We start from the raw sequence: 12,997 nt of genomic DNA, 5'->3' as shown, positions 1-12,997 counted from the left end.
GACAATCCTTTTTCTAATCTTGACCGTTGTGGGAGGGGGGGACTGCGGCGCCGTCTGTCTCTGCTCCTGAGGTTGGACTTGGTGTCCCGGGAGGCGGGAAGGAGAAGGGGGGGTTACTCTGAAATAGGCCGGAGAACATTTGCTTTCTAATTACAGTATTTAGTTCTTTAATTAATGCTGTTAACTTGTGAGAATAAATGTTAAATGTTCTTATGTTGCTTCAGTGGACTAAAGACACTGATAAACTGGTCATCCAATCAAAAACTGAAGATGGGGAACTATTCTTTCTCTTCTCGTACATATTTTGTTCCAAGCTTACTTTAAGATTTTGTTTGTTTGTTTGTTTTGTTGTTGTGTTTTGCCTCCGTTGGTTCAGGTAGCTCCGTGTTTCAGGGATAAACCCTCCACAGATAACAACCGCACTGTAAGGACTCAACGTGCGACTCGGTTTGGTGCTACTGCTTCCTGTTCGGTTTGCAATGCTTATATAAATATATATATAAGTACACATCACACTGCACCGGGAACTTTATACTTGTACTCTGTGTAAAATGTACTGGCTGTCATCCTGTCCACTTTTTGAACCTTCTCACTGAACTGTACTTTACGGCATCACAATAAACCCTGATCTAATTTATTGATCTCAGACTTGATCTGTGTTTGGGGAAGCGCATTCCATGGTTTGACAATCACTCGGTCGATTTGATTTGATTTGATTTGCCATCATGATGCCAGCAACACCTTTTTCTGGAATCGCTTTGAGATTTCCGTTAACATTCCAGTCAACGGAGCTTCGAAATGTGTCCCTCCATATCTCTGTTGAGTATTGACTGATGCAGAGCAGAGACAGCTCAGACGTTGAAGATAAGGGAATAGAACCATCAGCGTAAAGGATTGTTTCACAGGAAGGTAGAAACGTATCAGTTGTGTGACGGTTCTAGTGTTCGCCAATCGGATGAGAGATATTGAGGAGGTCAAGACAAAAATTAAATCACGACAGGAAACAGCAGACTTCGCTGAGAGAGTCAACATAACTGAGACAAAAACAATTAAAGACAGAAAAGACGTTTTGGAGGCTTAATGAGAGATGAACGTCTTACCTGTACTTTTATCAGTCAGCTGAGAGTCCCACATAGATCAGAGCAGGGAGACAGGCGTCACTGTGATTAGACGAACAGCAGGAAGCACTAGTGGACGAGAAATACAATCACAGAGTATTAGAGACGTTGTTGCTGAGACGACTGAACCGTATGTCCTGCTGTTATTTCCCTCTGTTCCCTCTGATAACTGACTATCCCATCGTTCATGCAGCCTTGACACTTCGATGAATTACTTATAGTCAGATACAGTCTCGTTAGATGCAGATTACTTAAATGAAATGCTGGATAATAACCCCACACAGAACACCAATATGATCAGTTATGTTCATGGCACGGTTCAGAGGTTGACCTAATTCACGTGCGGCAGATACGAAGCCGTACATGATACGTGATCTACTGCTTCACTGGCCACTTAACAGAACCACCAGAACCTAGATGGAGATTCTGAGATCGTCTTGCTCTGGACTGTCTGCTACCTGAGAGGGAGGCATCTGTTCCACGTTTGATGTTAGCTGCAGCACGTTCATTCCTGATGACAGTCTGAGAGCGACTCTGTAAGGCCTCAGAGCGCTGTTACTTATATTGATGGAATATTCGGGGTTATCCAGTCCTTTAATTGTTAGGGATAATTGTTAGGCTGAGCGGGGGGGGCTTATGGCCCCCGGCCCTAGTGACCCTCGAACCCAGCTGCACAAATCAGAATCGGATTCGTGTGATCGGAATATCAACAGAAGGAATCAGATTTGGGACCACTTCTTTTCCAGTGTGAACGCAGAACACTCAGGAGGAACCGTCAGACACACACACAGGTAGGCTGCATTCCGGTTCTGAGTTAGAACTGGAGTCGATACGAATGTCTAATTAAGCATTTGAACTCAGGATAAACGAACCGTTGTCTACTTTCTCCAGACGTCCCACTTTACATTATTTAATCCAGTCGATGGCGATCTACAATGGGCCTGTAGGGGGCAGTAATACGCATCTCTACGTCAATTCACCCGCAAAAGGAGGAAGAAGAAGAAGAAGAAGCAGCAGAAGAAGAAGGAGAAGAGTTACAGTTAGCTCAGAAGAGTTCCTACAAATGCAAGTATTTCCGTCCATCCATCCTTTTTCTGACGTTAATCGTCATAGCGCTGTCACAAGAGTGATGCTAACGGGCCTTGCTAACCAGCTAGCTATTATTATTATTATTCGCTGCTTGAAAGCGGTACTTTCTACCGAACATCAGACACGTCAGAAACTCAGATGACGTCAGTTTTGAGTCAATACCAGCCTTTTACCAGAGGCGGTCATGAGGAGAAAAGGGCCCATGTTCGAAGGCTTGAAAGTACAACCCTACTAAGTATTTTAATATTCGTCCAGCCTCTAACATGAGTTTATCTCGGGACGTGTTAAGTCAGCATGTAGGTATCAAGACCATAAACAGTCATATTTGTATTACAAAGTTCAGCTGTTATCGATTAAAATGAACTAGTTCACGTTCACAGTTCAATGCTTTCCAGCTCCTTGAAATTGTTGTTGTTAAACTGCCAGCAGTCAAAGAGTTGACTTCCCCAGTTGCCTGGGTTACGTTGGATTCTGCTTCCTGTCCGGTTTGTTGCTGTAATCAGAGAACACCATGGCAACAGTGATTGATTTTAGCATGATGCTGTGTTTGTGTCTCCTTTGGGACAGGCCCTGTCGCCATGGTGACAGTGATTGATCTTAGCATGATGCTGTGTTTGTGTCTCCTTTGGGACAGGCCCTGTCGCCATGGCGACAGTGATTGATCTTAGCATGATGCTGTGTTTGCGTCTCCTTTGGGACAGGCTCTGTCGCCATGGCAACAGTGATTGATCTTAGCATGATGCTGTGTTTGCGTCTCCTTTGGGACAGGCTCTGTAGGCATGGCAACAGTGATTGATCTTAGCATGATGCTGTGTTTGCATCTCCTTTGGGACAGGCTCTGTAGGCATGGCAACAGTGATTGATCTTAGCATGATGCTGTGTTTGCGTCTCCTTTGGGACAGTGATTGATCTTAGCATGATGCTGTGTTTGCGTCTCCTTTGGGACAGGCCCTGTCGCCATGGCAACAGTGATTGATCTTAGCATGATGCTGTGTTTGCGTCTCCTTTGGCACAGGCCCTGTCGCCATGGCTCAGGACTCACTGGCAGAGGCTGGTCTTTATTTTGATGAGGTCAACAAGCTGCGAGTGTTGGAGCCCGACGTCAGCCAGAAGACCTCAGAGCTCAAGGACGAGTGTAAAGAATTTGTGGAAAGTAAGCAAGCACTGAAGACACTCAATCCTCACTTAACGACGCGTTACGTTCCGCAGACCCCGTCGCTACACGACTTCGACGTTAAACCATTGGCTGACAACTTGATTAGTGTTTATCTATTCTTTTTTGCTGCCAGCACGGTGGCACAGTGGTTAGCGCTATCACCTCACAGCAAGAAGGTCCAGGTTCAAATTAGGCATGATCCGATCTCGTGATCGGAAATCGGGTCCAATCACGAGCTAGCGGACTCGCTCGGAATCGGATGTTACCTCCCGATCAGGACTCGGATATATATGGATCGTTATTGTCATTACTTTCTACCAGATCTGGAGTTACGCTGTGGAACAGAGTGAGACCTCTCTCCTACAGACAGAGATGGTAACGCGTGCAGCATGACATCACTTCCTGTGACACTATTGGTTGAATGCTGCTAAACACGCGAGCAGTTTGAAGCTGGTCGCACTGTGGAAGTATTCTGAAGTGGATGAGAAAAACCTGGCGATTGAGGTGCTGTTCATTTTATTTTAAATATTTGTATTTAATATTTCCTGTTGCACAAGTCCAAGTCCAAAGTGAAAAAAGTATTTTATTTATAACTTGAATGTTCAAGCTACGCCACAGAAGTGCTCTGATTAAGAGTTAAATGTTGAAATAAGATGATAAAATAAGCGACGTCCTGGATCCGTTTCTTCACTCATCTTTATTTTTTTATGTATAAAGGAGTATCGGATCGGGACTCGGTATCGGTTCAAAATCAAATGACTTGGACTCGGGGGCCTCCAAAAACCTGCAATTTATGTGATTTATTTACTCTAAATTGTACGTATTGTAGTATTTTTTTGTCAGGTACAGCGCACCCACATCTAATACCTCTTGATTTCTGAGAGAGGTAATTATATATATATATATATATATATATATATATATATATATATATATAACTATGTATTGTGTTGGGTTTTCCGGGTGATTTTTGTTTATTTTTGAAACTATTTTTTCTCCTATCGATCCCTGTGTGAACGTCGTTAAGTGAGGACAAGCTGTACTTTGTCAAGAGTTCTCTCATCCTAGCGTGTCCTACGGGCGGCTCTAATGTTTCTGTCTTTGCAGAAATTGTCCAGTTTCAGAAGACGGTGGGAGGTCTCATTGAGCTGGTCGATGGACTAGCAAAAGAAACGGAGAGAGAGAAGATGAAGGTAAGCGGAGCATTAAACGGCGATGTTGGAGTCCTCCTGCGCAAAAGCTGCCAAAAGCCTGTATGCAGATGACCTCCCCCTGAAAACACCTCCATCTGGCTCCCTATGAAATGTTTCATTGTTTGTGTTTTAAAAGTTGTATGTAAATATCTCAAACTGAATATTATATTTTTTTGATGATAAAAAAAGTACTGATGATGTGATGATGACATCCAGGTGGGCCCTTGGGCAAGACCCTTCACACTACAATGAAAAATAGTCCGGTGTTGGGGAACCAGGGCACCCAGGTACACCCGTAGCTCCGTCCCTGGATCGTGATCCTGTTTTTCCACCAGCAGAGGGTGTAATCGAGTAAATCGCTCTTAATGGTTCAAACAGAACGAGACACGCAAGTCTGAAGAATTGTATTTGATTTTTGTTCTAAAAATCTCATTTTTCATTCAAGATAAAACGTAATTTCACTTTTCATGAGAGGCCATTTAGTTGCTCCTCCCTCAGAGCAATAAAACAGAGTATAAATCAGAAATGTTCTTGTTTTTGGTCCGAACACGAAGTGGAACTGGTTCCGTGTCTCGTGTTGACGCTCCGTCTCCTCGTCCTCCAGGCTATCGGAGCCAGAAACCTGCTGAAATCCGTGGCGAGGCAGAGAGAGGCCAAGCAGCAGCAGCTTCAGGCGCTGATTGCAGAGAAGAAGACGCAGCTGGAGAGGTAAGATGTGGCGCCGTGGTCGCCTCCGTCCTGCTGGAGGCGCTGCAACAGGAGGACGGGGAGGACTCTTCACCAGGGGGGCGGGGAGGACTCCTCACCAGGGGGACGCGGAGGACTCTTCACCAGGGGGACGCGGAGGACTCCTCACCAGGGGGGCGGGGAGGACTCTTCACCAGGGGGACGGGGAGGACTCCTCACCAGGGGGGCGGGGAGGACTCTTCTCCAGGGGGGACGGGGAGGACTCTTCACCATGGGGACGGGGAGGACTCTTCTCCAGGGGGGACGGGGAGGACCCTTCTCCAGGGGGGACGGGGAGGACCCTTCTCCAGGGGGCGGGGAGGACTCCTCACCAGGGGGACGCGGAGGACTCTTCACCAGGGGGACGCGGAGGACTCCTCACCAGGGGGGCGGGGAGGACTCTTCACCAGGGGGACGGGGAGGACTCCTCACCAGGGGGGCGGGGAGGACTCTTCTCCAGGGGGGACGGGGAGGACTCTTCACCAGGGGGACGGGGAGGACTCTTCTCCAGGGGGACGGGGAGGACTCCTCACCAGGGGGGCGGGGAGGACTCTTCTCCAGGGGGGACGGGGAGGACCCTTCTCCAGGGGGGACGGGGAGGACCCTTCTCCAGGGGGGACGGGGAGGACCCTTCTCCAGGGGGGCGGGGAGGACTCCTCACCAGGGGGGCGGGGAGGACTCTTCACCAGATCGTCTGGAACGCTCCACTTTGAAGCGTCTTTTAGCAGTTTTAACATTTTGAAATGAAGACGGTCGCCATCAGTGATCAATAATAATCTTTGTCTAACCAATCAGTGTTTATCTGTTAGAAATACTCTCTGTGTCGACTTCTGGAAAATATTGCAGTATAATCTAGTAGTTTACTGTTTGTGTTTCTCAGGTATCGTGTTGAGTATGAAGCCTTGTCCAAAGTGGAGGCGGAACAGAACGAGTTCATCGATCAGTTCATTCTGCAGAAATGATGACCCCCCCCCCCCCCCCACACACACACACGACTTGAACATATTCTCAAAGCAACCATGAAGATGGAGCTATTTATACAAAGACATATTTATACTCTAGAGTGTATTTATCTACTTTTACTGTGTATTTTTTATCACTTGAAATGCTGCTTGTGCTTGAGTCTGTAAATACTTTTGGCTCTAGAGCCTGCATTGTTTTAGCTTCTAGATTAGCTTCCAGCGATGTCACGTGATCGTTTGCCTCGTCTTTGAGGAATCGTTCATGTTGAATGAACACTCAGGACATTTCAGTGTGGAAGTAAAAAAGTATTTTGAAATCGTGTGAACTTATTTCTGGTGTTTCTGTGGAGCAGATCCAAATGTTGCAGATTGTAGTTTAACAGATGTGGTGAAGACAAACGAGAAATGAATACTGCCACGGCCCCCCCCCCCCAGGGGACTGACCTTTAACCTGAGACGATGTTCAATGAGACAACTCTGAATTACATTAAATCCTTTATTAGAAATCATTTCCACGCCGGTTCAACCGTCCGTGAAGACGATCACACGCAGAGAGGGAAGTGAAATGAGACTCGCACCGCTGCCGTCGTGGTTCCGGAACCTCACTTGATCTTATACTGGAGAGAGAGAAGAGTTCAAAGTTCAAACCCACAGGAAACGAAGCCGATCCCTAAACGCGTCTTCCTAACCTTATGGAGAATCCAGTCCGCGTCTGCTAGAGCTCTTTGGATTATCATCTGGATCCTCTCTGGGTTGTCTTCGTCTGAGTGGCTGCTGTAGCTCTGGACACCAGAGGATGAGAATCGTTGACATGCTGATGGGAGAGGTCAAAGGTCAGCGCTAGTACCAGGGGGCTCACCTGTCTTATGGCGTGCCGGTAATGCTTCTGGACCGCGGGGGATGGTAGCCGTCTGCAGCATCTCAGGAGGTACCGGTAGAGCTGCACCGGTGTCTGGACCAGCTCGGCTCCAGCTAGCGGCGGCGGCATCTCCCCCCGGCTGGAAACGCGTAGGTATAATGACGTAATAAGGTACATGCGGGTGCGTCACACGTGCAATTCACGGCGCAGTTCGTGTTGAACATCCGTTGTTGTGATTAGCATCAAGCTAGTCCGATGGAGCCGCTTTCACACTCCGGTCCGATAGATGGCGACAATACTCCTAGAAGCTAGTTTCCGACCGCCCAACAACAACAATAACAACAAAACAAGAAAGTAGAACGAGGAAGAAGAAGGTCTGTGACGCGCCTCGCAACGAGGAAGCAGGAGGAAGAGGAGCAACAGGAGAACCTTACACGGACTTTTCTTCTCCGAACTCTGGTCCGTGACGTCGTTCGGCGCGCCGTGCGGGATCGGCGCTTCCCGTTCGGGGCGGAGGGAGGTCGGTGAGTCGCCGGCAGCGCCGTTCCGTGTTCAGGCTGCCTCCGCCACGAACATCGTTCCGTGACTTTCTCTCAGCCGGTCGCGCGCGTCGCGTCGCAGGCCAGGAAGTGAATATAGCGAACTTTTGACTGCCTAAACAAGGCACGCAGGAAACGTGACGTCACGCGCGCTACAGTGACATAATGCTTCCAGTGAACTCCATTCCATGGAACGGCGTCACGTGACCTGGGCGCGTGCTTCTGCTTTGACCTTTGCTAAGTGTTGGACTGCGGCTGACGTCACAACGTGAACTAATGGAATTCAGACTGGAAACCATTCTTTATTCGCTATTTTACAGATAACAACAGAGGAGGAACCGATCTGACCATCAGAACTACTTTAATCAGTGTTAATGTGGATGAAATGAAGGCTCTAACATTAGAAGAAAGACGTTTAGACAACACGACTATAAAGTGTCTGGAAGACTTAATCATTTAAAACTTTAAGGCGGAAAGATCTGAAATAAATTCAATAAATTATTGCTTTGTAAGGGCCGGTGATTTTTTTTTTTTTTAAATATCATACACTTAACTGTTTCTGATCAAAGGAAAATGTATTCATGTAGAATTAAAACCCAGGTGTCAGTTTGCAGGTTACATCATCAGATCAGCTGATTTTATTATTTACTTTACTTGCCGTTCAGAACTGAAAAAGCCTCTCGGACGAGAGGTGAAACGTCTCCAAGTAAACTTCAACAAGTCCAGTCCTCTTTGTGATGAACTCTTATTGTTGATTATGCTGTTTTCTCGCTGTAATACTGGATTACATTTTTACTTTATCATTAGTGTCATACTGAGCTCGTTTTTATGGTCATGCTAGTTTTTGCCCCAGAAATAAGTGTTTTATGGACGCATGCTCAGTGCTTAATGGGCTCTATCGGATGGTTGTACGAATGCTTTTTATTCGTTTATCTGGATCGTCTTGCACGTTTTTATCGTGCGCTTTCAGGAAGGCTCTCCCGTCGTTCTCACACGCCGCCGATCTGATTCTGTTCCTCGTCAGCCGCTGGTCGTCTCTGCGCGGCTCCGTAGAGTCAAAGGAAGGAATGATCCGGAGCAGCGAGAGGTTCTGGCGGCCTCACCAGTAGCCGTCACCACGGCGGAGAATCTCCGGACCTCCGTCTGTCGGGTGGTCATCTACCTCCAAAGGGACATGTCCGGGGACAGCTGCCTCCCCCGACGTGGGACGCAGGCCGGCCGCACCTCCCCGCCCCCGCCTCTGGTCCCCCCCACGACCAAGACCTGCAGCTATCGAGGCGCAGTGGGCCTGGGCAACAAGTATGTCCGTCTCAACGTGGGCGGGAACCTGTTCTACACCACGCTGCCGGTGCTGAACAAGCAGCACTCCATGCTGGAAGCCATGTTCAGTGGGAAGACGGAGGTGTTCACCGACAAGCAAGGTAAGCCGCCAGGGAAGCTCCGCCTTCTCTCTGGATAACACTTCGGGGTAAAACCCAACGCAGCCGCGGCTCCTAAGAGGTTTATGTTTATGACTGAGGATGTGTGTACTTCTACAAAACACGTACTGTTGGCTACATATCGCCCGCTGGACTTTCGTTACGCACGTTTCCTGTGATTCTAACATGATGAGGTTAATTCTGCTGAAATGAGGAGTGAACCTCACAAAACGGCAGCTTCGTCGTCTCTCGGGGAAAGGTCTGTCGCTTGCTCCGGTCGCTCGGATGTACGCGGTCTCAACGGCCGCGCCTTCCTTTCAGGTTGGATCCTGATTGACCGCAGCGGCAAACACTTCGGCAGCATCCTTTGCTACCTGCGGGACGGGACGGTCGCCTTGCCCAAAGGTCGCCAGGCGGTTCAGGAGCTGCTTGCTGAGGCCAAGTATTACTTTGTCCAGGGACTAGTGGACCTCTGTCAAAACAGCCTGCAGGTTAGTCGCTTGGGAGTGGTTGCTGGGTTACGGTAGCTGTAATAGCTGTATTGGCGACTTTGTTAGACTCCTGCATGAAATGATGCTTAAATCCTTGTGATGGACTATTTAGTTTATGTAACTATAGTAAGTAGAGACCTACAGAGAGACAGCAACACAGTCTCGCTGCTAGCATGTAGCACCGTTAGCCAAGTCATTGATCAATCAATAGGGAGGCTGAACTGGCTGCTGCCATCTCTTCTCAGGATACATGTGAAAATTCAGCAAATTTATATGAAAGATTATCTGAAACTGTTGAAGTTAAACGTAAAATAACATTTTAGTACCGATCACTGGATAAATATAAGAATTAAAAAACATTATTTTCCTTTTTTTTTTGCATGACCTGCAAAGTGTAAAAGCAGCAGGAAAATGGATGGGTGGATGCTGGCGGGTGAGGCACGGCCTGCCTGCCTTGCCTACCTGTACGTTAGCTAGCGCTGCTTCAGGTGTAGCGGTGCACCGTCCCGAGACGGGCAGCAAACGGGCAGCAAACAGACCCCTTAACCCTTAAACAGTGAAGAGTTCTGCTAATAAGTTCAAATCGATCTGGACTCTGTGGGTCGTCTCCAGACATGGACTCGGTGTCGTTGTGCTTTTCGACTGTGCTGCAAGATGACCACTAATGAACATAGAACGCTGACGACTGTGTTTCTACCCGAGTCCTCTTCATCGTGTTTTTGATTGGCAGGGCAATAAAGAGCAGCCCCTGTGTGTCATACCTGTGGTCACCTCCAGGAAGGAGGAGGAGAGGCTGATCCAGTGTTCTGCCAAGGTAATACGAGAACGTGCCTACAGGTCTGTCATTGAGGTGGGGGGGGGGGGGGGGCTAGTTGTTGCCTGGCAACCAGCAGATAAAACGCTGATTGAACAGCTTCTCGTTCCTTGTCGTTGGGAGGAACGTGAACGTTCTGCACGCGGTATCTCTGTCACTAACCGCTGTGTGTCTGATCCGTTTGTTCCCCTCCGGCAGCCTTTGGTGAAGCTGGTGTACAACAGAAGCAACAACAAGTACTCCTACACCAGGTGAGAAAGCCCCGGGGGCTCCTCCTTCCTCCTTCAGGAGCATCACTCATTATTATTATAAACGGTGAAAGGCTGCCTTTGTCTCGACAGCAACTCTGACGACAACCTGCTCAAGAACATCGAGCTGTTCGACCGGCTGTCCCTCAGCTTCAACGGCCGGGTCCTCTTCATGAAGGACGTGATCGGCGATGAGATCTGCTGCTGGTCCTTCTACGGCCAGCGCCGCAAGCTGGCCGAGGTCTGCTGCACCTCCATCTTCTACGCCACGGAGAAGAAGCAGACCAAGGTGAGGGTGCATTCAGTGGGCGGGGAGCAGCAGGGCCCGCTGTCCACCAGGGGCAGCAGAGGGCGTCACGTGGCTGGTCCTGCGTGTTTGAAGGATTATCTACGATGCAGCCGGTCCTCCCTTAACGACAGAGTTACGTTCAGATCGCTCAACGTTTCGTCGAAACCCTCGTTGAACAACAACATGGAAAAATGTCGGCCAAGTTGTCGTGTCAAAAAAGTTTCTATTTTTATACGTATATTCCATTTATACTGTACACATGTACGTACTCAGTCATAACTCTGCTGCCAGTGCTGGTAGGAACTGGAGTAGGAGGATCAGAATCACTAGGACCTGATGGAGGAGGAGGAGGAGGAGGAAGAAGATCAGTGAATTTTCATCGTTGTGAGCAGATAATCTGGACTTGTCGCCGCTGCTGGTTCTGGAGTCTCCGTTCTGCCGTTGCTGCTGGTTCTTGTGTGTAAATGTTTGGGTCCGTGTTTAGCTCCCATCAGGCCCGCCGGGCGCTCCTCGTCTGCGTGGCGTGGCCTGTGATTGGCTGATGCCTTTGTTTAAGGTGTCTCTCACGCCCCGGCTGCAGGTGGAGTTTCCTGAAGCTCGCATATACGAGGAGACTCTGAACGCGCTGCTGTACGAGACCACGCCCCTGCCGGACAACCCTCTGCTGGAGGCCACATACCGCCGCTACAACCACTGTGGCTCCCACAGCGAGGAAGAGGAGGGGCCCGGAGGCGGCGAGCGCGTCCGTCGAATCCACGTCAAGAGGTACAGCACGTACGACGACCGGCCGCTGGGACACTGACTGAAACCAGAGCCGCCTCCCACCGCTGACGACCAATCATCTGACGGGAATGGAATGCTCTCGGCCCCCTGTCGGGACCTTTTAATCTGGGCAGTGTGAACACTCGATGCTCCTCAGCTGCTGAAAGGGTCTGAAGAACGCTCGCCTTCAGACGTCCGTTAGTAGACGCCATTTTATACCTGCATGTCCTTCAAAGCTGAGCTACTGTCCCTGGAATAATGTCCCTCTGACATGTCTTCATGCAGTTACCCACAATGCCTTCTCCTCCGTTTGTGAACATAAAAGTTGCTTTTATTCAACCATTGTTGTCTCGTTGTTGTTGTTTCATGATTGAGTCAAATTCCAGAAACGTCGGTCAATAATCAATCCAGATATTGAGGGGAAAATGTTGAAGCTCCATTGACTGGAATGTTACCGAAAATGTCAAACTGATCAACATTCCAGGATCTCTTTATGCCGAGGAAGAGTAGCACGGACGCGACGTTAGCGCTGAGGCTAGCAATGGAGAAGGACAGGGTGTCCAGAGAGGAGCTCTGAAACTGCAGGAGGACGTCTGTGGTTCAGGACGTGTACGACAGCAGTGAAGTGTGCAGTAGGAGTAACGGGGAGTTCAGGGTAGGGGTGGGATGCACCCTTTGATTGATCTCTGGTGAGTGAATTCATGCATATTTTCCAATATATGATTTATTTTAAGCCTCCATTATTAGTGAATGCAGAAATCCAGACAGGTTTCCGGATCGCTCTCAGAATTTAATGCGGTCTAAGTTGGACCAAGACGCAGCTTCAGATTTCTGAGGGGTGCAGGTGCTCCATTAAGCCACGTGGAGGCGCTATCGGGCGGTTCATCAAAGGGAATCCAGCCCGGGGGGGGTTGTTCTACGCCACGTTGCTCTGACGTCATTTATTTTGCAGCAGGCGAACCTGTCGTCATTCGGGATGGTCTCCGTGCGCTTTAGAGTCGCCGTGGACGCGCCGCAGGCTGGATGTCAGTGCGCGGCGTCACGCGCCTCCTCCACAGAACTCCACGCGTAAAGCAACGCCCACGGGAGAGCCGTTCTCCTGCAGTGATCGTTCCCGCACGGACCCGGTAGAGGCCCCGGGAAGATGCTAAAAATAACCTGGAGGAGGATGCTGAGGGACCGGGGGGCGGAGCGGGGGGCGGGGCTGGATGCTGGGGGGGGGGGCCACGCTGGTTCCTCCTCCATTGATCAACACGATGGGGAAGGCGGATCCACGACGCACGCAACCAGCTCGGCTGCGTCAGAGTCCATCCGAGCCCAGGAAGAGGACTGA

General features: G+C 49.3%; 3 protein-coding genes across 3 annotated transcripts; 2 read left to right on the top strand and 1 right to left on the bottom strand.

The window, feature by feature from the left end:
• Window positions 1–2,112: 2,112 nt before the first annotated feature.
• ift20 (intraflagellar transport 20 homolog (Chlamydomonas)) lies at window positions 2,113–6,558 on the top strand. Its single transcript, XM_068745455.1, has 5 exons — window positions 2,113–2,183; window positions 3,223–3,360; window positions 4,471–4,556; window positions 5,161–5,264; window positions 6,163–6,558. Exons 2-5 carry the CDS (start codon window positions 3,234–3,236, stop codon window positions 6,242–6,244), a joined length of 399 nt encoding a protein of 132 aa, XP_068601556.1. The 5' UTR covers window positions 2,113–2,183; window positions 3,223–3,233; the 3' UTR covers window positions 6,245–6,558.
• Window positions 6,559–6,726: 168 nt separating this feature from the next.
• On the bottom strand, window positions 6,727–8,410 carry lyrm9 (LYR motif containing 9). Its single transcript, XM_068745844.1, has 4 exons — window positions 7,538–8,410; window positions 7,104–7,242; window positions 6,934–7,026; window positions 6,727–6,861 (listed from the first exon to the last, which is right to left on the bottom strand). The coding sequence occupies exons 2-4, from the start codon at window positions 7,230–7,232 to the stop codon at window positions 6,847–6,849; spliced, it is 237 nt and encodes a 78-aa protein (XP_068601945.1). The 5' UTR covers window positions 7,233–7,242; window positions 7,538–8,410; the 3' UTR covers window positions 6,727–6,846.
• On the top strand, window positions 7,463–12,003 carry tnfaip1 (tumor necrosis factor, alpha-induced protein 1 (endothelial)). The gene is made up of 7 exons (XM_068745842.1): window positions 7,463–7,627; window positions 8,667–9,063; window positions 9,382–9,551; window positions 10,282–10,365; window positions 10,564–10,616; window positions 10,707–10,902; window positions 11,483–12,003. Exons 2-7 carry the CDS (start codon window positions 8,817–8,819, stop codon window positions 11,702–11,704), a joined length of 972 nt encoding a protein of 323 aa, XP_068601943.1. The 5' UTR covers window positions 7,463–7,627; window positions 8,667–8,816; the 3' UTR covers window positions 11,705–12,003.
• Window positions 12,004–12,997: the final 994 nt, after the last annotated feature.

Source organism: Brachionichthys hirsutus, chromosome 11 (assembly GCF_040956055.1).
Source record: "Brachionichthys hirsutus isolate HB-005 chromosome 11, CSIRO-AGI_Bhir_v1, whole genome shotgun sequence".
Lineage (NCBI taxonomy): Eukaryota > Metazoa > Chordata > Actinopteri > Lophiiformes > Brachionichthyidae > Brachionichthys > Brachionichthys hirsutus.
The sequence above is the reverse complement of the archived record's forward strand: the minus strand, read 5'-3'. Positions and strand labels throughout refer to the sequence as shown.

Excerpts from the sequence above, each read along its gene's own strand:
- ift20 (XM_068745455.1), top strand. The coding sequence starts at position 3,234 with ATGGCTCAGGACTCACTGGCAGAGGCTGGTCTTTATTTTGATGAGGTC. Across the intron at positions 3,361-4,470 it reads GTGTAAAGAATTTGTGGAAA|AAATTGTCCAGTTTCAGAAG; the intron begins GTAAGCAAGCAC and ends CTGTCTTTGCAG. Across the intron at positions 4,557-5,160 it reads CGGAGAGAGAGAAGATGAAG|GCTATCGGAGCCAGAAACCT; the intron begins GTAAGCGGAGCA and ends CTCGTCCTCCAG.
- lyrm9 (XM_068745844.1), bottom strand. The coding sequence starts at position 7,232 with ATGCCGCCGCCGCTAGCTGGAGCCGAGCTGGTCCAGACACCGGTGCAG. Across the intron at positions 7,027-7,103 it reads ACCGGCACGCCATAAGACAG|AGCTACAGCAGCCACTCAGA; the intron begins GTGAGCCCCCTG and ends TCTGGTGTCCAG.
- tnfaip1 (XM_068745842.1), top strand. The coding sequence starts at position 8,817 with ATGTCCGGGGACAGCTGCCTCCCCCGACGTGGGACGCAGGCCGGCCGC. Across the intron at positions 9,552-10,281 it reads TCTGTCAAAACAGCCTGCAG|GGCAATAAAGAGCAGCCCCT; the intron begins GTTAGTCGCTTG and ends TTTGATTGGCAG. Across the intron at positions 10,617-10,706 it reads AACAAGTACTCCTACACCAG|CAACTCTGACGACAACCTGC; the intron begins GTGAGAAAGCCC and ends TTGTCTCGACAG.